The sequence below is a fragment of the Priapulus caudatus genome, unplaced genomic scaffold (genome assembly GCF_000485595.1).
Source record: "Priapulus caudatus unplaced genomic scaffold, Priapulus_caudatus-5.0.1 Scaffold104, whole genome shotgun sequence".
Classification (NCBI taxonomy): domain Eukaryota; kingdom Metazoa; phylum Priapulida; class Priapulimorpha; order Priapulimorphida; family Priapulidae; genus Priapulus; species Priapulus caudatus.
The window spans coordinates 346,101-371,896 of record NW_014577165.1 but is presented as its reverse complement, the minus strand read 5'-3'; the positions used below and the strand labels follow the sequence as shown (position 1 = coordinate 371,896).

Sequence of the window (25,796 nt, the reverse complement as noted above, 5' to 3'; positions counted from 1 at the left end):
CAGATATCAAAGCTAGTTTTGTTACCATGTAAAATTTTGATTTCCTTCAAGTCCTGTCAATAAATCAGCAGAAAAAGAAAACAAATAAAGAATATAGCCAAATTCCATCAAATTGTTTTCTGTATTTTTTTAGTGCAAAATTTCGAAGGGCACTTTGAAATCTAGACCGTATTTCCGGCATATATACGGTCTGAATCCGCCCTTGGGTTATAGCAAAATTAATTGTTGAGACGACACGCGTATAACGCGTACATATAATATATATATATATATATACGTATATATATATATGCCACCATAGATATATACACACAACAACATGTGTTCGTATAATATAATCAGGAGTGAATAATAATATATATATATATTATTATTCACTCCTGATATAATGATAACAGTGCACCACCTAACCCACAACCCTAAGCAGAACGAAAGCACTCCGTTACTCTCCGCTACAGGAAAAATACCACCAGATCACGTGATCCGCCCTGGACCCAGTGAAAGCACTGAAAGGCTGAGGCTGGAAAGATAGCAGTATGTTGGATAAAATTAAAGCTTACTGAAATTTCGTATATTCCTAGTGCAGTTTGAGCTGCATAGTTTTATGAAAGGCGTATAGTTAATGTGTTTTACATAAAGGTCACACAGGAAAAGTTGTATACGTGAACTTGTTCGCCGTTTTGCCGAATTTCGGGGTGAACTACTACGCATTTCTCATCAGGATTGGCCAGCACAGCAGATAGGCCTAGGCCTACCGTACACGGTAACAAATATGTCGTCGCGGCCCAACCACTGCGTAAACAACCGCATCCATCCACGAACAGAGACTTTTTTGTGCGGTGTTGTCGAAGGTAAGTTACTCTTCTGTATTCACACAGGGAGTTTATTATGAAGATTACAAAAAGATAGATCCTACCAGGCTACCTTAGAAATGTTCCCTTGAATTTCTGACGCTAGAATTATTTTGTAACCTCACTAGGAATATTATTATTATCAAATCTAGGGCACAATTTATTGCCATTGCCATTGCCATTGCCATTGCCATTGCCATTGCCATTGCCATTGCCATTGCCATTGCCATTGCCATTGGTCTAGGTTTAGTAGTTATACTGTCACTGAAACCGCTAATTGGATATATATGTGAATATGCAGCACTTACATAATAATTATACATCAATTCCTCAGCCTATACTATACAATACAGTAAGTAGGTATACTCCTAATTTGCATTTGCATTTTACTATAGGTTTCTATGGACGTCCTTGGACGGCAGAACAACGCAAGGAGCTGTTCAAGCGGTAGTCTACATAATTAATACACTCACAATAATTAAATTATATGCTGTTAGACTTGTTCCTACTCCGCATTGGTAATAGCAATTTAGCAGTAGCATGCTGTTTCCACTTACTGCTTAGGTCGGTTCTGAGACATTTTACGTATAGAAACTTGGAAAGGGTGAGGAAGATGTCTTATCAGCACTAGTTGTCTGCTGTGAAAGAGCATATTTAGAAAGATTAAATACAGGCAAATTGGCTCCGGGTATAATGTATCCAGCAGTTTTCTGAGTTAGCAATCCAGTACTTGCCCCCCTATTTAGATGGCGTTATGTAATGTCTTCCTAGGAAGACACTAAACTGGTCATTGAACTTGCCTTTTTGGCTCACCTTGACATCGTCAAGCTGAGCTATTGCCATGGGTCGTCGTACATCCGTCCGTCTGTCCGCCCGTCAACATTTGGCTACGGTCAACGATAACTCGGGAATCGTTTGACCCACATGTTTGAAATTGGGTATAGTTATTACTGCTATGCTCCCATATTAAACGTCCTATTTTGGAGCACGCCAGTCGACGTACTTTCGAGCCACGGCAATTTTTTGGCAAAAATGGGAATTGCCATTTTAGTCTATTCAGGTTCAACGGTTTTGCTCATTTTTGTATGTGAATGAATAACGGCTAGGGGTTTTGATATTTTAAAAAAAAAATTATTACAAATTAGGTAGGTTTGGCTTATATAGCTTATTATATAGACACGCAGATAACAAACAGTCTGTGGTGTCCACATCTCGTTCTGTGTCGTTTTACAAAATTTCATTGACAATATCTTTAATGCAAAATTCCTGCTATGAACATGTTATGATTTATACTATTTATTATTATATTTATTATTATTATTATGATTATAATGATTTATGCCTAAGAAACATCAAAGCGGGTATAGTGCCTTATCTACTGTCACAATTGTGATTCATTTTTGTTTATATAATTAATTTATTAATCTTATATATATAATATTATTTATTATTTTCACATAAAAAATTACACATAATTATCAAGAGTATATAATGGGAGTTCTCCCATATATACTCTTCGTTTCTATAATGTACGTCGATGGTTGCTCAATTAAAACTAACTTCTTCTCACTCACTCATTTGTGTCCTTTTTGTGGTGAGCTACAGTGTCATTGACACTTTCATTTGTAGTGAGCTACAGTGTCATTGACACTTTCATGTTATTTTCATCAGTTGTTACACTCCAATCATTGACATTCCCTCTACTGCTCACGTCGCTTAGCATGATAACCAAATATATTTGATCTTGGTTTTTAGGATGCATATGATGGGGTTGAACACATACATGTATGCACCCAAGGATGATTACAAACATAGAGCATATTGGCGAGAGCTGTATTCTGTTGAAGAAGCAGGTGTGTACTAATGTGCTTAGGAGCAATGTAATGGTGCACTTTATAATTATTACATTATATGTTGAATTGCATTTATGCAAACCTGTATATGTATCTATATAACCCCTTGTGTATATATAACCCCTGAGTCACTCAAGGGGTACAAGTGTACCTTTATAGACAAGTGTCAATGTTATATATGTTATACATATAATTATGCTGAATGACTGCACTCAGAAAATGTCAAACATGCCCTTTACAAACAGGTCCTTTAGATGTGGTTTCAATATATTACATGTAATTCATGGGGAAAACCAAATTGTCTGTTATAGACAGGTGTGAATTATGTAGAGGTGTGTACGAACACGTCAGCTTACATAAATGTGGCAAGGTGTGAGTCAGCGAAATTTACCTTTCCTTTTTAATGGACTCATTGAAGAGGCATGTGCAGTGGCCTAATTTCGACGGTTAACCAGCAAGCAGAAGTACTGTATGATTATTAGGTCTCTGTGAACTTGGGCTTTGCCATTGATTCCGCTAGATTACTGTGACGTTTTGTATGAGTCGTCATTGTATTTGCAGACCTGTTGACTAGTCTCATAACAGCAGCCAAAGATAACGGCGTTCAGTTTGTCTATGCGTTATCTCCCGGTCTTGACATCACCTTCTCCTCTGCGAAGGAAGTTGCGTGCCTGAAGAGAAAGCTGGAGCAAGTATGTCACATGTTGTAGTTACGACACAGTCACCTCCATCACGACACCCACATTAGAATCATAAAACATGAATCAAAATGTGTTGCTAGATATCGTTATGGCATAACACAGGTATCACAACTTCTGAAGTACCAGTACAGTCATCTGTTGACGTTCTATATCACAACCAGTCATACGCACTACATGATAAACTGCATGAAACTTGTTTTTTTTTAGCCAGTTTATCAGATTTTATGATAATATTAGTATTTTCATTTTAATGGTAAATCCATAAAATTAACCTATTAGCTGGTAGCTAGTTGTGAAACTGGTATAGCTATCTGTGTCAAGCTGAAGTAACCTCATCTAGAAGTAGCTGGAGTGGCTAATGAAGCTCTGTTCAACTGTTGCTCATACGAAAAGGTGATGGTGCTATTTCATGGTTCGCACAGTCCTTGAAAAGTCCTTGAATTTGAGGGGAGTCCTTAAAAAGTACTTGAATTTGAGGGGAGTCCTTAAAAAGTACTTGAATTTAGTAAATGTTGATTTTGTGCATGAAAAGTTCTTGAATTTCATGAAAATGTCCTTGAATTTTATGAAAATGTCCTTGAATTTTTAGAAAGAATCCTTTGTAATAAAAAGAAATTTTGTACCATCAATAATGTGCAAACCTCAATAAAAATTGCGTTAAATGAGCTTGAAAAGCTATAGACACGATAGACAGTTAAATGATAATCACAAATTACAGTAAGTCAGTAAAATCAGTCAGTAAGTCAAGGTATGTTGTACAGAAGTGACAGTGTTTAGAAGGGTTTATTAATGTGATCCAGGTAAGTTTTAGGGGTGACATGCAGTGATTAAGAATGGGGTTATTAAATTAATCCAGGTATGTTTTGTTCTGTGTATGAATTCCGATAAAATGACTGATAAAATGATTTTGAATTTCCGATAAAATGTCCTTGAAAAGTCCTTGAAAAAAATTGCAGTCCTGTATGAACCATGTATTTATACCTGTGCATCATTACCAGACTGCAGAAGTATTTTTTTAACATCTGTCTGTCACTGTCGCCGCATAGCAGAAATGGTTTCAACCGCATGGTCCGTATTGTGTTTGTGTGCCTTGCATCGGATAATTGCATCAGATCACCCTTTAAATCTTGCAGGTGTCGCACTTTGGTTGTCGTGCGTTTGCATTGTTGTTTGATGACATCGAGGCAGACATGTGCGAGGCAGACAAAGCCGTCTTTCAGTCGTTTGCCTACGCACAGGTGTCGGTCACTAACGAGGTCTTTCAACACCTGGAACAGCCGCGGTTCCTCTTCTGCCCCACAGGTAATGGATATAATGTTGTGACGCTGTTAAAGTGTAATAGTTGGTGGGCACGCCCAGTGTTGCAAAAAGTGGAAATAGCAGCCCATCCTCCTGTCTGGGTCTGGTACCTTTTGAGCAGGACTGGCTAATCGGCGAGGATTTACATTTTTTGGAAATTTTCGAAAAATCGGGACTAGCTGGGTTTTTAGACCCTTTTCCAAACTTGGCACACTAGTAAATTTTTTTGGGAATTAAGGTGAATTTTAGTGCGTTCAGGGACAGGAGCCAGTGGTACAAGCACAGGGCTTTAAGTGATATCAGAAAGTCCAACTGTGCTATTTAGGTCATAGAAAAAGAGGGTATAAAATGGACTAGGCGCGTGTAGGAAAGTACGTGATTAATGTAAACACTCATGCGTTTTTAGTTTTTGCATTAACACAAACATTGCAAAATATCCCAAATGACCACAATCATATTTGTAAATGTTTCTGTGAACAGAAACGCACCTGTGAATTGAACTACGATGTTAGTGAAGAGAATTATAGATCAAAAACCTAGACTAGTCCTATCCTAACCATGTTATACACTGTTATACATGTTATATATAGGCAACTTATACCCCCTCTTATCTGATCTCAATATGGTGGCGGGGACTTTCCGATATGGCTTATTGTGATTTAATCAAGAGCGTATAAAGAAGTAGAGCGTACAACGGTGAAATGCTGAAACCATGTTGCAGTATCAGTCAAATTAATAAACTCCCTGTTTTATATTGACGATTTTTTGCAGTATTATTGATCACCTGTCCTACCTGTCCTTCCTTTAGTGATGAAAAATAGTGACATATATCAAATTAACTATGTTATGTACAACTACTAAGAAATTTACAGGTTGAATGGTTTTCGGGTGGATTTTTAGCTCATCTGACATAGTCAGATGCAGCTTGTAGAATCGCATGATCGTCCGTCCGTGCGTGCGTCCGTCCGTGCGTCCGTCAACAGTTGGGCACAAATCTTAACCGCTCGACGTACGGTCACGATATTCGGGACGTGGGGGGTAATCCGAAAACGAGTTGGGATGTCGAAGCGTCAAAGGTCAAGAGGTGTAAAAGAAGGTGGAACATTCACTCCTAACTTAAGGTATAGGGAGGAAATGCAGAATTGCGCACAAAAATCTAAACGGCTCGACCTAGCTCGTGATAGTCGGTGTATAGCATCATGGTAGGAAAAGCCATCACTGTGCTGAAATTGGAGGTCACAGGTCAAAGGTCAATGGGCACAGGGCAGATTTTAAACATTTTCTGAGGACATGGTCTGACGGAGCGATTGAAAAACTTTTTTGTTTCAGCGGTGACCTAGCATTTTTTATGGCATTATTGAAAGGACCATGAAACTACTTTCTGCTGACATGCGAAGAGTAAGTGTCAGATAATCTTTTGACCCTCAGAGGAGGGTTAAACATGGATTTGTTGACTGTCTGTTAGAAAGAATTTGACTGCCGGGTTTGCTAGTAGAATCTATACATGCCTGGATGTATGATAGTCTACTAGCCACCCCTATGTCGTTCTTTACTGAACCTAGAAATGTTAGTACTACTATAGGTTTTATGTTGAAATGCAATATACAGGTCATAAGAACTAAGAAACTGCCGGATGCTAATTTGCATATGTGTAGCATTTTGCTTAATGCGCCTAATTAGCATATTAATTAGGTCAAATCACAAAATCAAGAATTCTTTCTTAGTAATCCACATAGAGACTTCATTCGTGTGTCTAGACCCATGTTTTCGACACTAAGCAATTGATTGGCATGGATTCAAAACCCCTACCATCTGCCGACTGCCAGAAATCCAATATGGCTGCCATGCATAATGAGGTCAACCGTAAAATCACCATAACTGACCAACTGTTGAGAGATAGAGACTTTGTTTGATGTTTAGACCCATGTTCTTAACACCAAGGATTCCATCGTCTATAGACACTTATATATTTAACAGTAAGTTATTATTATATATGAAAATGTTAAATAATTATGATGCAGCTAGATCATGGAATACATAGATGAACACCCAACACATCAAACTACTTACTATTCGCCTTCTTCTTCATGGTTGTGATCATTCTCTCCAGTCTCTAGATCCTCTTCTCCTTCCTTCTGCTCTTTATATCCTTCTTCAGACATCATCTTGTTGTGTCAGTGAGTTACAACACTCATTCCTCCTTCACACACATAGTAGCTGGTACATGACAATCCATTTTGCTGCACAACCACACTTCTGCTGCAGGCACTTCCCTCTGCTCGGCAGCTGCAGCTAATGACGTCCATGGAGGTTTTTTGGTGCGGTAGTTCTTTTGACAGCACTGGTACCACTTCATCGTTTACAGTAACTTTCCATCCATAGTTAGTGATTTGGACAGCAGGAGGGCATCGCCTGTCTGCAGCCTTCCATAGCATCATTTGGAGATGTGCTCTCGCGATAGGGAGTCTCAGGTTGATGTCTGTTGGTGGAAGGGACTTCACGGATGGAGGATTCTTTTGCTTGCGATAAATCTCGTACCTGGAAGCATTCATTGACGTGCATTTCTTCTGGCCATATAAATGTAGGAAGAAGGCTTTGCCAGTTGCCATCAGGTCACTGTCAGTGGCATCGTCCTTTCCAAGAACTGAGTCTAGTCCAGCAATATTGGTCTGGTTGAGCACTTTCAGGGCGGACACTTTCTCTCTCCCATTAGGATAGGACACCAGTGTCACAGCCTGAGAGTGCGTGCATTCCCAATATTTTCTTGCATTCTTCCGAGCTTGGTGACAGTGGCATTGATGTCAAGCACGGATCCATCCCACTTTTCCATCTGAACATGGCATGATACTCCATCCTTCCAGCACCAGTACACGAGCAGCACGAATACATCTGCGTCATCACTAAGGATGCGCACAGTCCGAGCTCCACCGATGCAGCACGAAGCATGTAGCTGATGAGAGATACGTCTGCTTCATCATGATGCACAATACTGTTGGCTTGGCTCACAAGTTCAATGTTGCTACCAAGATTATGTGTGCAGAGTAGTTGTGAGAGCTGCCTGTTGTTGTTCTTGTTTTTCATGATGGCATCACGACCAGCTAGTGGTGAGTTCAGAGTCAGTTGATATGCAGTGGATCCCTCCCCGGCTCTCCTCTGCCTCTCGTGATCCTTTGCACCGATACCTTCATGCCGATCAAAGATGACATAAGTGTCTGCCCCTCTGTAGTTGATGAGGCAAGATTTCCTTCCTTCAGCAAGATCACCCACTGTACCCGAGGATGGCCAGACATTGTGGTAAAGTAGCTGAGAGGCGTCCACCAGCAGAGTGCCAGAGGGAAGAGGGTTCTTTTGATGACGCCGAGATGTTTAACTAGTACTGACTTGTTTCCAATCGGAGGAATCCATACTCGTCGATGAAGTGATGGAGAAACAGGGCACAGCTATGATGGAAGACAGCAGACAACTCAAGATTCCTCTCTGTCAACGATCAGGAGACGGGCGAATAGCGTTTCCAGGTCATAGACAATTTTGTTTTTCCTTTACACTTTTTGATATTGGTAGCAACATTGAACTTGTGAGCCAAGCCAACAGTATTGTGCATCATGATGAAGCAGACATATCTCTCATCAGCTTCATGCTTCGTGCTGCATCGGCGGGAGCTCGAACTGTGCGCATCCTTAGTGACGACACAGAAGTATTCGTGCTGCTCGTGTACTGGTGCTGGAAGAATGGCGTATCATGCCATGTTCAGATGGAGAAGTGGGATGGATCCGTGCTTGACATCAATGCCACTGTCACCAAGGAGAGAAATGCAAGGAAATATTGGGAATGCACGCACTCTCAGGCTGTGACACTGTGTCCTATCCTAATGGGAAAGGGAAAGTGTCCGCCCTGAAAGTGCTCAACCAGACCGATATTGCTGGACTAGACTCAGTTCTTGGAGAGGACGATGCCACTAGCAGTGACCTGATGGCAACTGGCAAAGCCTTCTTTCTACATTTATATGGCCAGAAGAAAGGCACGTCAATGAATGCTTCCAAGTACGAGATTTATCGCAAGCAAAAGAATCCTCCATCCGTGAAGTCCCTTCCACCAACAGACATCAACCTGAGACTCCCTATCGCGGAGAGCACATCTCCAAATGATGCTATGGAAGGCTGCAGACAAGGCTGACCTCTCTGCTGTCCAAATCACTAACTATGGATGGGAAGTTACTGTAAACGATGAAGTGGTACCAGTGCTGTCAAAAGAACCTACCGCCACCAAAAAAACCTCATGGACGTCATTAGCTGCAGCTGCCGAGCAGAGGGAAATGCCTGCAGCAGGAAGTGTGGTTGTGCAGCAAATGGATTGTCATGTACCAGCTACTATGTGTGTGAAGAAGGAAATGAGTGTTGTAACTCACTGACACAACGAGATGATGCTGAAGAAGGATATAAAGAGCAGAAGGAAGGAGAAGAGGACTAGAGACTGGAGAGAATGATCACAACCATGAAGAAGAAGGCGAATAGTAAGTAGTTTGATGGTGTTGGGTGTTCATCTATGTATTCCATGATCTAGCTGCATCATAATATTAACATTTTTATATATAATAATAACTTACTGTTAAATATATAAGTTCTATAGACGATGAATCCTTGGTGTTAGAACATGGGTCTAAACATCAAACAAAGTCTCTATCTTCCAACAGTTGGTCAGTTATGTGTGATTTTACGGTTGACCTCATTATGCATGGCAGCCATATTGGATTTCTGGCAGTCGGAAGGATGGTAGGGGTTTGAATCCATGCCAGATCAATTGCTTAGTGTCGAAAACATGGGTCTAGACACACGAATGAAGTCTCTATGTGGATTACTAAGAAAGATATTCTTGATTTAGTGATTTGACCTAATTAATATGCTAATTAAGCCGATTATGCAAAATGCTACACATATGCAAATTAGCATCCGGCAGTTTGGGAGTCCTTATGACCTGTATATTGCATTTCCAACATAAAACCTTATAGTACTCGACATTTCTAGGTTCACTAGGCTGGCTAGTAGACTATGAGGCTACAATGTCACACTGAAATTTCAAAAGCTAAATTTGGTTAAAGAAGGTTTATGCTCCTTAAATCGTATAATTTCTATGGCATTCTGTACTGTCAGTATGTTACATGTAACGTATGCCACTGCCAGTGGCTACTGCCAGTGCATGTGTTGGTGGTACTGTGGAGTTTTTGCCTGCGTTAATTGGTTACAGGTGGCAGCTCTATTGCAGCCTGTAGGCTTGCGTAGGTAAATGGATGAGTGCTTACCTATTCTGTCTTGCAGATAGTTGTTGCTACTACGTATGATGGGAGCTTCCATCTTTAATCTGAAGACACTTAAACGTACGCGCCATCTCGTGGCAACTTTCATAACGATCCAACGAACATCTCTTTTGAGAAGGTTCCTGATACCATCCCTGTGCATTCCACTGTTTCGGCGTGTATGTGAACACATTTGGGACTAACAGGGTTTACTAGAATCCCACCACTCCACCACAGAGTCACCGCAGTAGACGTTAGATGAGCGCTGTCGCTCTGCGGCACTTGTTTGATGGACACAATGTTAAGAATTTGCGGGCACGCAAAAGCTACACCTACTTTGCGAGCGTGACGTAGTGTGACGTAAGAGCAGGCACTCTCGCTTGTTTACCCGTTGCCAAGCGTGTACAATGGAGCCTAATGTGAACACCGATTCAGAGTCGTCTCTAGACTTATCAGTTTCGTACGATACGGATGAGCAGTCAATCAGCATTGATGAAGATGGAAATGAAGTAGACATAGACAATGAAGTTGAACATGTTGAAGATAGGCTAGTTTCATTCAGCCAGACATGTTTGAACCATTGGGCACCGATTACCCGGGCATCGTTCATGATGATGTTCAAGGCAACGTCGAACCAGAAGGAAGACTGCATTTAAGTGTTGCTGAATGGTGAGTTTAGCTCAGTATTTCATTGTAGGTACTAGGTGTACATAATGAAATGTTTTTGCTTTCGGTACAAGCTAAATAGGCCTAGCCAAGTTTTTTTCTAACAGATTATGCAACTGTCAGATTTCCCATTCTACAGACGACAGTACTGACTTTATACTGACTAATTTTCTAAAGAGAGTAGCCGCAGTAGGCCTGACTAAAGAACAGCAAAGCTGACAATAGTCAATAGTAAATGTTTCAGCGTAGTGGAAATTATGACAGGACTTACGTAGAATTTATACACTTGATAATAGTAACAATGTTATTTCACGTGTAATGTGCATTTAGTACTTGTATCGTAAGAAACTCAGTGTATACAGTACGAGTATAATAATCAATATATGCATGTAGTGTTTAACCCTGAGGTCCACTGAAACGTAAACTAACTGGTCCACGAACATAAACAGAAAGTAGAACGGAAACGTATTGCGTATACACTGTGAGCAGATTGGCATGAGCTGAGTAAAGCAGCATAATTGTATCCCCCGAACGAAGTTCGTGGGGATACTATCAAGAGTAGATAATAACACATTATCTATGTTGTTATTATCCATGTTATGTGTTATTATCTACTCTTGATACTATGGGTTTGGCATCGGCGCGGCGCCGCCGCCGCCGCAGAGATTTCTTTGTGAACGCTCTACAGGCTGCAGTTCTTCTCGGATCATCTTCAAATTTCGCATGAAGGTGCCTTATTGTAAAGCGAAGACGCCAATCGTTTTTGGGTGTGGGCGGAGTGATCGTTGCCATGGTAACAACATTTTTTGTTGAAATATTCTAGAACCTGTAACTTCTGCACTTTTTACCCGATTGTCATGAAATTTATATGGTGTTATGGAAAAATGTTTATTATTAGGAATTGTGAATAATGTAAGAATAAGTAAATAAATAGAGTTAATAGTTTATTAAATACTCTGGTTAAATTTATATCGTTATGTTGATAGTTGGCGCACTCAGAATATATATATCTATCAGGATGAGGCTATGCTATCTCATTATGATTATATACTGGACATGTCTGATATCGGGCTCTGTGTTGTGCGAAATTTCCAGTGACAATCGGCGTAAAACAGGCACAAGTTACAGGGTTCATACAATGATTTCCACAAAAAGGTTGTTACCATGGGCAACAATGGACTCTGGCCGCACACCAAAACGATTGGCGTCTTCGCTTACCAGTAACGCCCACCTTCTATGCCAAATTTGAAGATCATCCGAGATCGGGTAGAAAAACTGCGCCACCATGGTCACTGCGACCTAATTTCTCACCTTACCAGTGGACGCTTGATCATATTTTCCCTTCCCGCTCTGCTAACTCGGCGCTCGCTATATTGACTAGCGCGGACGGATAAACTTGGTATGCTCTCACATCTTGGGGAGCGGTCTGGCCCCCTACAAAACCACCACTGCCCTTGACTCATTAGTTTTGGCCTGTCACCGTCGATACATTTCCTCTTCGCCTTCTAAGGGTAACCAATTCCATATACTTGCACATCTGAGGCACATCAGCGTGTTAATAACAAACCTTTGTCTTGTGACTTATTTAACTTTACCTGCCTTTCTACGTCTTTACAGAGTATATTCCATCATACTAGATCACGGGGATACATGGTAGTTGGCGACAAACTGCCTTTCTAGTTTTTAGCTCATCTGACATAGCTCAGATGCAGCTTGTAGAATCGGCATGATCGGTCCGTGCGTTCGTCCGTCCGAGCGTCCGTCCGTCCGAGCGTCCGTCCGTCCGAGCGTCCGTAACAGTTGGGCACAAATCTTAACCGCTCGACGTACGGTCACGATATTCGGGACGTGGGCGGGTAATCAGAAAACGAGTTGATGTCGAAGCTGGGGGTCAAAGGTCAAAGGTCAAGAGGTGTAAAAGAAGGCGGGAACATTCATCCTTAACTTAAGGATAGGGAGGAAATGCCAGATATTGCGGCACAAAATCTAAAGCGGCTCGACCTAGGGCTGTGATAGTCGGGTGTATGCATCATGGTAGGAAAAGCCACATGTGCCGAAAATGGGGTCACAGGTCAAAGGTCAGTGGCACAGCGGCAGATTTTAGACATTTTCTGAGGACATGGTCTGAGCGGAGCGATTGAAAAACTTTTGTTTCAGCGGTGACCTAGCAGTCTTCTGGCTTTATTGAAAGGACCATGAAATGTCTTCTGCTGCTGACATCTGAAGAGGTTAAGGGTGGTCGAGGTATAAGCGTTGACCTCAAGAGGAGGGTTAAATCTTGGATGTGTTGACTGTCGATGTGTAGGAAGAGAATGTGTGTGACTGGGCGGTGGGTGTGCTGGTGTAAGTGAGGGGAGGGGAGTGGCGTGGGAGTAGAGCGAGGGTGCGGCGTGGGGAGTGTAGGAGGGGTGAGGGCGAAGGGGGGTGTGCAGCAGGGCGTGGGGTGAGAAGTTTGCAAGAGGCGTAAATTTGGTAAAGGGAAGGGGGTGTGGTGTTCGGCGTGTAGGAATCGTTATATTTCTATGTGCGATTGGCGTGGTGGGCGCGAGGGTGGAGTTTGACGATGGGTGAAGGCGGTATTGGCCACTTGCGCAGGTGGCTTGCTGCAAGGTGGCAGTGTGAGGTTGGTGCAGTTTGTTAGCTGCGATTAATTGGGTGTACAGGCTGCGGAGGCGCTCTCGTAGTTGCAAGTGTTGGCGTCTGTGTAGGCGTTGCGTAGGTAAATGGATGAGCTGCGTGACTAGTTAGTGCTTGACAGATAGTGGTGTGGGTGGGGGGGGCGATTACGTACGTGATGATGGCAGTTTCATGTGTTAATCTCTGGGAAGACACTGTAAGCTAGGCGCCTGCGTCGTGGGCAATTTTCATACTGATCCCACACGGGAGACAGTTCGTGGTGGAGAAGGTTCCTGGGAGTTAGCCTAGTCCCTGTGCATTCACTGTGTCGGGGGTGTATGCTGAACACATTTGGGACTAGAAGGGCTTTATAGAAGCCGCACCACTCACCACAGGTCACGCAGTAGACGTTAGATGAGCGCTGTCGCTTTGCGGCACTTGTTATGGTGGTTCGAACCGATTTTATTGTCTGAGTATTAATGTGGTTTAATCCGGTAGTAAAGTCTACAATGCATATATGTATATATATCATGCTCATGATAATTAATATGGCAGTTGGATGTTTATGCCGAATATAAGTCATGACGTACTGCAAAAAAAATATAAGTTACAGCCGAGGATAGCTTTGTGCTCATGCACTGATGCAGTCTTTGTGTGCGACGCAACGCGGGAAGAACCTACTCTCACGTCACAGGCCGTTTTCCCGCCAGGTGGCCGGTTTGGCAGAAAATTTGATTTTCAACATTTATAGACCCAACATAAAGACGTGTTTTAAATATCACAGAGGCAATTAAAAAACATACGAATGCTTTGGTTATTTACGTTTTGATACTAGCATCAAATAATTGTAAAAATTAGACAGTTTATAGATATCAATAAAGGAGGCCTTTAATATAAAACAAACCACATGTCCCTACGATGCCCCTCTGCTGAGATACTGAGCGGTGAAAATCGACTCGAGATCAGTGTGTACTGCGACTGTCTCTCGCTTTGAGATAACTTCGGGAAACCTTGCGTGTTTCCGTCATTCATTGACAAATCAGATGAATGAAAACTTGTTTGTTGCACAAGGAACTTTAGGTAGACCATACCATACATCATCATAAACTGTTTTCTTTGTGTTCATCTGCGTCGACTGCGACTACAATTTACAACTTTCCTGTATAACGTGGGAAGTCAGTGCAATGGCAGAACATTCAGTTCCACGAGCTATTCCAAAACTTGGACTACCTCATCAGAGTGCTGGACCTAGAAAGAAACTAGTACTGCGACCGAAAAAGAAATGCCTAGATTTACACCGATTAAACGAACGAAGACTCATCATGTGGTTCTCCGAAAATCACCTCGGTTAGCAGCTAAACGGCAAAAAGTTGAAATCATAGACGCGGCCATTACTCCACGACATGTTGTTATTGATTGCCATAGTGATGACCCCCACCTCAGGCTGCCTGTAGTAAATTCCGTAGTAATCATAATGACGTAATCAGTCGGCGCCACCAGCGGCTGATTTTAAATTTATTAATTCGACTAATACTGCAATATGGTTTCAGCATTTCACCGTTGTACGCTCTCCTTCTTTATACGCTCTTGACGATCTGCAGCCCGGATATCCGCGCGAAGCGCGCAAACGCCGCGCAGCGGTGACACAATGACTTATTCGCTGCCCTCTATTTAGAAAAATGTTCCCGAGGCCCTTCTGGATGTAATGTACCAGTGTACTTGCCTTGAAAAATCACTGATGTTGTTCGATTGGTTTCAGAGTATTGTGCTTCAAGAGCTGTGCCAAATGTCCCAACGTCAGAGTATCTGAATACGATAGGCAGTAAGCTGCTACCCGGTGTCGACATACTATGGACAGGTACATGGAAAACCTAAATAACCAAATCGTTTGGAAATTCAGCTATTGGTGATATTATGTAAATCTTGTTGGAAGCGTTTTCCGTGCTATGTGCACTAAAGCTCTTTGCAATTCGGAGAGTAGTTATGTTGCCATTTATATTTAGTAACTCTATTTATGGATTCGGAGTTTGTATATTTGAACTATGATAGTACTACTTTCCACGTCGGGCGTGGCTCAGTGAAAGTCTTCTTTGACTTTGACCTTGACTTTTGTTTTGATGTTGACTTCAGGTCCAAAGGTCGTATCAAGACACGTATCCGTCGAGTCGATTGAGGAGATAACAGAAGTGATGAAGAGGCCGCCTGTGATATGGGATAACGTCCACGCCAACGATTACGATCAGAAACGGTTGTTCTTAGGACCTTACGATGGAAGGCAAGCAATAGACACTATAAAATTGTAAAAAATTTTGCGTCATGACTCATGAGTCACTGCTGAGATGTACAGTGGGTGTGATGGGCTGCGATGCAATGTAAATCTACTTTGATGTTGGTGTTTTGACGAAGGTTTAAGCGTAAACTCAAGTGGATGTTTGTGTTATGAAAAATACATTGCCTTAGGTTCCATGTTCTTGGGGAAAAAGACATTTTCTTCCATTATGCTTCCTGTTTGAATGTGATGGTATGTAGCTATAGAAAGGTGTGTATATAGGTTATATACTTGGGGCCTGAGTCACTTTTGCCAGATGCGTGTATGCAGTGAGCAAACGACCGAATGTTTAGACATGTCTCAGCAGTCTAAATAGGGTAATGCTCGTAAGAGAAATGTGTTTTATTTTCACACATACACAAACCTCATTCCTTGTGAGAAAAACGTGTGTGTTTTGTTTCCACAGGTCCACAGATCTTATTCCTTGTTTGAACGGTGTGCTCACGAACCCAAACTGTGAATTTGAAATGAACTATGTTGCAATGCACACGCTAGCACAGTGGAGCCGATCAAATGGTAGCAAGAAAGAATCCGTGTTGTGTAAGTTAGCTAAAAAGTCTCTTAAGTTGTCCAAAGAACTTCAATTGACAACTCATAAACAATGACAATGTAAACAGTAAACGACAGGAATGTAAATTGTAAACAGTGTGCATATAAACATTAAATAATGAGAATGTAAACATTAACTGGTGAGGATGTAAACATCGTCGCAGTTCTGTGCCAGGGTGTGCAGTATTCTTTTCAGAGAGCAACGCTCTCAGCCTCCCCGCGATGTTGTATTCACAGAGTTGATGTTTGCACGTTGCAGTATCCTCTAGTCCCGTCTCGTCGGACATAAAGCTGGAGACGGAAGGAGACGAGAAGTCCGACGACAGCTCCTCCTCGGCCAGCAAGAGCAGCACCACCTACATTCCGCGGCGCGCGTTGCGTCAGGCGCTCAAGGACTGGCTGGAGGTGATCACGCGTCACGAGATGGCGGGCGGCGCCACGCTCCGACCCGCCATCCACATCCCGCTCGTTGGCGCGCCGCCGCCGCCGTCGTCGAGGGCGCCATCGCTGCTGCCACCCGTCGCCGCGCCCGAGCCGCTCGGCTTCGACGAGTGCGTGCTGCCGCCGACGGTTGTCACGGAGATGACGCTGCCGCTGCCCGACAACCCGCTCATCTCGTGCGTGAACACGTGCGTGACGTCGACGCCGACGACGAACACGGTTACGCGCTCTGCCCTCGAGGCCCTCGCAGGCGTCGCCGCCACGAAGCGCCCCCTGCCGGTGAGCGGAGGTGGGGCAGATCCTGCGGACACGTCCGAGCCGCCGCAGGCCGTACTGATGAACGCGGTGAACTCGCTCGCCTACGAGGACAAGATTGTCGAGAACGTCATCGAACCCATGGACTGCGCGAGCGATGGCGAGACCGCGCCGGCACCCCCTGCCGTCGGCGAGCGCTCGGACGGCGACGTGGAAATGCGCGTGCCGCCGGACGAGGCGGAGACGCCGACAACGGCGCCGGCGGCGCCCCCCAGCGGCAACGATGACGACGGTGAGCAAAACGACGACTGCCTGCTCTTGGAGGACATGGAACACGTCGTCGACATGTTCTACCTGCCATTCGAACACGGAGCCTTCGCCGTTTCCCTTCTTGAAGAATTCCACTGGTTGAAGAGCAACTCGCACCTCGTCAACGCCGCGACGGCAAGGGAAGCGGCGGTGGCGCCCTCTGCCGGCGTGCAGGAGTGGCGGGAGCGCGCGTCAGCTTTCGAGGCGAAGGCCAAGCGACTGTCGGACACGTTCACGAACCTGACGAAGATCCGGAATCGCGCGCTCGTATACGACCTATACCCTTACATGTGGGACATGAAGGGCGTCATCTCCCTGCTGCTGGGATTCGTCAAGTGGCTAGGTAGTTACTGCTGCTCCTGCGCGGGGGGCGCCGCCGTGGCGTGACGTCCGTCCCGCGTCGCGTGAAGTTTGGGAAGGCGGTAGCATTCTAGTTCGAATAAATTTATGCAGTTTTGTCTGTAGCGTGAGTTGAGGCGTGTGCGTGTGCAGTGTGCTGCCAGGTGGTTGACGTAGAAGACTCCTCGGTGATTAACTGTGGTATTTTGTTCTCGTGTTTTCTAGCGTTCGGAGCTGGCGTGAAGGAGAGCAGCCCTTACCTGATGGACAGCCTGTCCTGCTATACATGTACGATGATATGCTGGCCGTAACTTTTCTCCCGATATTTTGCAATGCTATCGCGCGTTAGTGGAGTGGTAGGTACAGAGCAGAGGGGCTGCCTTGCAGACGAACTGCCTCCAGGAGGTGCTAGTGAGGGAGGCGATAATGGTGCAGGTTCGACAGTTCCTGGTCTCTGTGTTTATCGACCGTGCGTACGTTTTGCGCCCCACGATTTTTTCGAAAGCGCGATTTCCCCGACCAACTAATGGATTTGCTTAATTCTTGTTTAGGTTTTTCATTTGGTGAGATGTGAGATTGCGGAATTTCCCGGCATCCAGTTGTTTTGAGTAGCCAGCGCCAGCTCGCGTGGGTGGCGTTTCCCGGTCTATGGCCTGACTTGGCAGATGAAGAAAAGTCGAACGCATCACTCCTCAAACCTCAAATTCTAAATTCAAATTCAAATTCAAATTCAAATTCAAATTTCTCCTAGACTTCACATTGTTCTCGCTCTTGCCTTGTGCAGTGTGATGTGCTAGGCAAGAAGCAAAGCAGGCTTAATCCTGTAGAACAAGCTTCATTGTCTGTGGAATTTACGTCTAAACGTCACAGCGTTGCGCGTAAGATTCTTGCGTTGCCACGTTGACCCCTTGGAGGGAGATGCGGCTATCAATATTAATCATTGTAATCCATTTTCCGTTCATCACGTGCACCTAGTCGTTGGACATTTTCTTGCATGCGCCTTGTATGGTGAACGCGGCGACCACGCTAGTCTGTGGCTCTTGTCTGTTTAGTGACCGTCGCACTGGGGAGACGGTCGCTAAGCGCAGTGTACCAAGAACTGTGTGCACCTAACCATGTGCGTGCGTGTGTGCGGACGTGAGAGAGAGCATGTGTGTTACTAAACGCTTGCATTTTTAAAGGTCCTGTGTTCCTTCTATCCCCATCCGACTTCCGACGTCTTCACAGCTCCCCTTGCATAATGCCGTCTCGTCATTGCTGTCCGCTTATCCGACATATCCTTGTAATTTGAGAGCGAGTACGATCGGGGTTGTGGAAAGATTCGAGGCCATTTTATTTATTCTGAAACTGAAAATGTGTCTGAAGCTCTTTCAAAGCAAATCGGGCAGTGATTGTTGGCATGTGTGCGCAGTTGATGGCCTCCCATCTTTCCTAAGCCAGACCGTACTTGGAATGCTCTGACACACAGCGTACGTAGCTGGCAGTAGCAAATGCGAAACCTGCAGGCCATGTGGGAGTGGAGTGCGAGAGAGTGGTAGGATGGGTCAGGCCTTGCTACTGCTGCCAGGCACGCTTAATCCGAGCGCAGTCGAGGGTGAAACTGCTGCGAGCGCACGCTAGATACGTCCGGCGGTTGCGCAGACGACTGACGGACGGGCATCCGTACCCCCTGCGCGCGCGCGTGCGTGTGCGAGCGTTCTAACGACTTTTCGCTTCTCATCTGCGGCGGCGACACAGGGTCTACGAACGGCTACCGGGAGGCGTTTATGAGCGGAGAGCAGGAGCCGTGGGTCTTCAGAGGTGGTCTGCAATCGGAGTTCCAAGTACGTAGAGCTTCACGGAGCAAGTACCAGAGCTCGACGCATCCATCTAGATATCTCCTTCTCGTTACTCCTTTTGTGATTTACAGGCAAAATGGAATTCATCTGGGATTAACGTTGTTTGGATTGTGCGTGTTAGTGTGCGTGTGTGCGTGTTAGTGTGCGTGATTGGTTTTATGTCGTCTTGTCTGTCGTCGTCGGTTCTGCGCGCGGAAGTGGATACGCAAAACTCGCGCGGCGAGCGTCGCAGAGAAATTGCGGGGGCTGATACATTATTGCTGCTGCGGCATTTGTTTGCGATCGCCATCTCATAGCGACACGTCACGTCAGCCAACCCCCGTGTTTCAGTGCAGCACATGAGCCTAGACAGTCTGCATTTTATAACGTGAAATTGTTTAAATTTTCGATAAATCTGATGTACTTATCAGAGTGCCAGTTTCAATAGCCCACCTGCTGTCTCTGCTGTCTGTTGTACTGAACGTTTGCTTAAACTTCGGTACAGGACGGCGAGCAGTAAAAGAATGGGTTACAGCTTGACAAAGACAGCAGGTCGGCTGCCGAATCTGTCACTCTGGTTAAAATGTTGAATTGATTTCGAATTTAAACAATTCCACGAGACCGTGTTACGGTCTAGCCGAACGATAGCCGGTTCTGTTGTGACGTGGATTGTTTGGGTTTGTGAGCGACTAGCTGGGAGCAGACGTGACGCGTTGCTACGTGAGGGCTGCGCGTGAGATCACGCACACTGTCTGAAGTGTACAGGCGTGTGTTTTACCCAGGAATTGCAGCGATGGCTGGTGCCACGAAAGCGAGAGGAAATAAACTCCTGTTGGCTTTTCCAGACAAAGAAACACGTTGGCAAGAGAGAGCTTCTTTCTGGCAGTACGCCAATACCTGCAGCCTGGGTGCGATGGCAAACCCAAGCAGTACCGAAACGCGATTTCATGTTAATCTCCCAGATTCTCGATGGGGATTGTTTGCGTAGAAGATTCAGTTGCCCGTAGCGTGCATGAGAGCGTGCGCATGCGTACTGCGTACATGTGTGCTTGCAGGTGATCATGCACGTAGGCGGGCGTAGCTGATTCCGTGGAATTCACGGTGATGACCTGAGATGCACTCGCGATGCGAGCGCGTACATTGGTTTTGCCATCTATCCAGCACTGCAGGAAATGCGTCGCACGAAAGACGTTCTCTCGCATTTGCGAAAACGCCCGCAGCGTCAGCTGCCGCACGTCCGGTGAACGCAAGCACACGTAATTGTAATAGCACTAACACTGAGTAGCAACTCATGGCAGGTGCTCAGCGTGAGAGCGCACATCGTGAGGAGTGCAGCGAATGCTAGTGTTAGCCGTGTTCTGTCACCTGGGGAGAGTTGTGCGCGGACAATCCGTGCGTGCGTGGCTGACGCTGCCAGCGGCTGCGTATGCGCGCGAGCGAGTGAATTGAAGCAAGCGCGCGAACCTCGATGCCTGCTGCACATTCCACAGACCCCCCCCCCCTAACTGTCTAACGCCAGGCTTTTGCCATACAGCTGTATAACTCCCCATGCACCATGCTGGGAAATACCTTACACACGGAACATGGGGGTGTTGTGTGCCTGCCTTTGTCTCTGACTTGCCTTGTACAACGTGATGATACTTTCTCGTCCATTCCATAAAGATACAGGTGAAAGAATGTAGTACTTGAGTATATGCATTGGTAATCTTGAGATCATGGAAGTTCGAGTTGAGGTGAATAATTGATTTCCTCACAAATTTGTTTCTCTGTGGAATGTGCAGCTGCTGCTGCTGCTGCTGGCGTTATGGGCACTGCCGCCGCTCATGTGTCAGCAAGTTTTCCTTATCCACTTTTGCAGCATTACTTGGCAACACAGTAATTAGGCCGTGTGGTGGGGGATGGAAAATGTTGAATGGTCTTAAAATGTTTAAAATGGTTGAAATGGTCTTAAAATGTTGAAGCAAATGCATGAAAACATGAGCGGACTACCACACGTCATGTTGTTCAGTCGAAATAATGGGACCATCTGATCGATTCTGCAAAGGTCATCTGATTGAAACAGTGTGCTTGTACAATTTAAAAAAATCTGAATTTGAAGTGACCAGAAATTCCTTTCTGCACGAATTTCCATGTTAACATTTCGGTTTTTGGCAGCAGCACTCAAACACATACCAGAATTCATCAGGTGGTTAATAATTCAGACTTTTCAGTCCAAAATGGAAGTGCTAGAATAGGTAGGTATCGTAGTTTGCATGTAGGAAAATTATTGCATGACGAAACGTGATGCATTTGAGCACGCAGGCATGAATTGGTTAAACCTGTAAACCGACATAATTACGGCACTTAGTAGAGAAGGCTGTGACAGCGTGAGCTTCTATAGGCGATGTCCGGGCGCGATTTCATGTTCGTACTTTTAAGACGTTTCTTCGTGTTTTAGCGCATGTTGCCAATAGAGGGCGCCAACGACTTGTTCACCCAGGCGCCGCCAACAACAATAGACTGCCGCGTTTTCACCATCCGCCCATATCTGTCCTCGGATGAGGTACAGTATGAACACAATAGTGTAAACAAGTATAGTGCTGTAATCTTGTTTTATTATACATATGATTTGTAGGCCAGCCATAAATGTAGCGATTTGCCAGCAGAAGTAGGAAAATTTATGGGAAATAAAACTCGGTCGTTATATCGTTGCCTTACTCTTTCTCTTGATCACTAGTTCTAGGGTAGTTGAAAGCAACCATGAGATGTGTTGCGATACGTGAATCGATTAATCTGATTTGAGTCTGGTTGCCTTACAGGACATTGTCTATGACATCTGTGTGAAGACTTGCGATGATGGTCTGGATGGCAGCGAGATGTTTCTAGATGCTCCGCGACTGATAGGAGACAAGTAAGTAACAGCTGGTGACAAATTGGCATGCCAGAGACTTCATATGCTCCCTCCTAGTGTGGGTGTGCATGTGCGAGTGTGTATATACATGTGTGTATATATATGTAATATTTATGTATGTATCTATATTTCTGTGCATGTACACTACACATTGTATTTTGATGTTTACTATTATTTGATACCGACTTTACACTCTGGTGTTTCGTATTCAGATTCGATAAATAGCCTGCCTAGAATTTTCTGACGGTTTCCCTAACTACCGTGGCGAAATTTCTGATCAAACAAAGGCAACACTTTACTTGACCCTAAAATTGATCTGTTACGGCCTTATGTCCCACCGGGGGACCAAGAGGATAAGTAGTAGTAAAATTTATCCGACTGCAGCGCGTAACCAGTCGGTCGTTCTTCCGCAGATTCGTCGGCGGCATGGTGACCCTGAGTCCGGAATATTCGTTTGTTGTCGACGACGATGAGGGGCCGTGCGGGTACATGCTCGCCGTGCTGGACTCGAAGGAATACTTCGCAAAGTACGAGGCCGTCTGGATACCGGAGATGCGTGCCAAATATCCGGCACCGAACAAAACCGACGGAACGTCATTGACGCCGTCGGAGGTACGTGTGTGTGTGCTTGCAAGCACGTTGGGTGTGTGTCTCGTCTTCGCATACAAGTGTGTGTGTGTGTGCGTGCGTGCGCGTGCGTGTGTGTGCTGGTGTGTGTTTGTGTGCGTGCATGCATGCGTGCGTGCGTGCGTGCGTGCGTTGGTGTGTGTGTGTGCGCGCGCGCGCTTCCAGCCATCATTTCTCTCGGTGCTGCATTACAGATCATACTGATGCGTACGTGGATTTGCTCTGACTGCTATTAGGTTGGAGGTGATATTACATTGTCTGTTACATTACAGGAGATAATCATGAGCTTCTACAACTATAAGAGGTACCTGCCCTCGAACCTCTACAACAGTTTCCCCTCGATCGTGCGCATGAGTCTGCTACCTCGTGTCAGTGACGTCAGTCTACCCAAACGCATGATGGCCTGTGTACTGTCCGCTGTCAAGGCTAATGGTAAGCGCTTTTAGGGGGAAACTCCGAGCCATCGGGATCTATGATAATTTCTCCTGGGAAAATCCTCCCAACAATAAGATTCCCAAGGGAAACATTCTCCCATCATGGGGGTCTGTGATAAGAACTGAGCTTCGGCCATCAAGGCAAATGTTGGTCCTTCTTTAACTTTGTCTTTAACTTAAATTTTTTGTCTTTGGATTTAAGATAATTCTGGATTCTGGATGGTTTACTTGCAGATACTTTCAAATTTTACCGTTTTTAGTACCGTTAGTTTCATGTGAAAATAGTGCACGATAATAAATAATTTTGCATCAAGAAAATTTTGAAAATCGTTTCAGCTTACTTGTTTCAAGCCAATACGTGCCTGACATTGCATGTTTCAGGGTCTAAGGGTGCTTACTGTGAGGTGAGCATAGGAGACAAGCATGTCATGAACATGTACACGGGACTCGGATTCTTCCAAGTCACTATGCTGGACGAATATTCAGACGAAGTCATTGCCCTGGGCAGACCATTGTAAGGAAGGGCATGGGGCCAGGCACTTCTGTAAGAGAGTAGCAAACCCGCTGTAGGTGCAGGGCATATCGCTGTATGGGCAGGGGCGAGGACTCACCCTTTCACAGGGCAGGAGAGACCCCTGTAAGGGTGGCGCAAACTGCTTTAGTGACAGGGAGCGGGAGATTGCTATAGCGACCTGGGGACATTATCGTAGCATTTTCGTTTATTCACGTTGCAGGCGTTGGCATGGGAGTAGTGTGCCCTATTTCATTACAGTAATGCGCAGTAAATGCTACTGCTTTTTCGAAAGACTTCCAAAAGTGTCTGTACATAACCAACCTGCTACGAGCAAAGTAATCTAGTGTCTAGCATTAAGTTCGAGTTATTGATGAGTCTGTGAGATGTGGAAGGAACACTCGGATAATGTTGCGTGCACGATGCAGTGTGTGGTGGCGAAGCGTGCGCATACCCACCCACCTGCGCTACCAAGCTTCTGGCTACTGCAGTCCCACGTTTAGTCGATATATATGATCGAGGTTCCTCGGAGGTTGCGAGAAACGCAGGAACAGAAAAAAAGCATCGGTGTTACTATAGTGTTGTTCACTGTCATATCGCTCGTAAACTGTCGGTCCAGCTGCCCGCGGTGCAATCGTTGGGAGCTTATATGTACATTATATGCTGGAATCCAGCCGTGGCATGTATGTTCATTCACTCATGAATGTCTACAGATGATGTGTTGCTCCGACGTTGCATAGAGCTGCACGTGCGCACGTTGCTGTGGGAGGAGCGCTCCATAAAAACAAGCAGCGCATTTCGTTAACCGGAATAAAGGGAAAGGGAAATTATGCTATTACTATGCCTCGTTTATATGTGTACGTATCACTTAATGGCTGACGATCGAGTAATAATGGTATTGAACTCGGCTTTACCTTGTGTGTGTGTGTGTGTGAATATATATACATATATATATATATATATATATTTATATATATATGCATATGTATACATATACATACATTAATTGACTATATATACATAATGCATTGTGCAGTAAATTGGAAAATGAATAATGAATGTTGCAGAAGAAAGTTGAATTATTGCTTATATCTTTGTTGTAGTTCATATTGACACCGACCATATACAGATATAGTACAATTACAGCATATCCAGATAGCAGAATTTAATTCAACAATAAAATAAACCATATTCGGTCTGTATGGCAAATAGAGGCAAGCAGGAGGTGATAAGAGCTGATGGTTAGAAGTGTAGCGGGAGCAGGCTTTGAATTAAGCGACGAGAGGGGCAAGGCAATTTTTTAGGGGCATGTGAGAAATCGCCTTGAATTTTCTCTAAAATGGATGGGCACCGAGGCAATTTTAAAAGGCATCAAGGCAACTCTCACAATTTGAGAAGGGCACCAAGGCACTTTTTGTAAAATAAAGGAAAACTCATAACAAATTAATACATCAACATCGTCTTGCTTTTAATGTACAAAATAGTAGGCCCAGTTTAACATAATTTTCAATAATATTTGCATAGATCTAGACTTTAAAATAATGTGTTGTCAGCATGTTTTGTCAGTAACAAGGTTCAACATTAACTTTTTATTTCACTAGACCATCGGGCTAGTAACCGAGGAAAACCACTAGCCCTGACATAACTTTCACTAGCCCAGACCCAGACCCAGACCATTGTTATGGAAAACTTTGTGTCATCGTATGAATTCTACTAAAATTTCTCTAAATTTACTGCACTAATTACTGCACTACTTACCAAGCTACACACCGTACAGATCACAGCTGGCCATTATTGCGCGAGCGTCGTTTCCTGCGCTTTAAATCGCGCGCGGGCCGAGTCCATGTGCAGAATTTAAATATTTGTGTTCTACCACGGGCATAAACAGGCGCAGTGGCGCACGATTTATCGATCGTCTACTGGCAGCGGTTGGCAGCATGCCACGTTATTGGTTTTGCTGAAGGGTAGACTGGTATCCGGCCTCACGCTCTGCTAGACAATGTACACGCTCTGCGACAA

At 44.5% G+C, this 25,796-nt stretch overlaps 1 protein-coding gene across 2 annotated transcripts; it reads left to right on the top strand.

Moving 5' to 3' along the window:
* Positions 1–427: 427 nt before the first annotated feature.
* On the top strand, positions 428–24,773 carry LOC106805182 (protein O-GlcNAcase-like). Of its 2 annotated transcripts, XM_014806679.1 has the most exons (16): positions 428–851; positions 1,247–1,298; positions 2,607–2,704; positions 3,266–3,396; positions 4,539–4,707; positions 15,036–15,134; positions 15,407–15,551; positions 16,012–16,145; positions 16,414–17,502; positions 17,724–17,786; positions 19,236–19,321; positions 21,753–21,857; positions 22,114–22,205; positions 22,619–22,817; positions 23,105–23,264; positions 23,648–24,773. In XM_014806679.1, the coding sequence occupies exons 1-16, from the start codon at positions 773–775 to the stop codon at positions 23,782–23,784; spliced, it is 2,838 nt and encodes a 945-aa protein (XP_014662165.1). In that variant the 5' UTR covers positions 428–772; the 3' UTR covers positions 23,785–24,773. The 2 variants fall into 2 exon arrangements, with proteins under 2 accessions (XP_014662165.1, XP_014662166.1); XM_014806680.1 differs by lacking the exon at positions 17,724–17,786.
* The last annotated feature ends 1,023 nt before the right edge of the window (positions 24,774–25,796 follow it).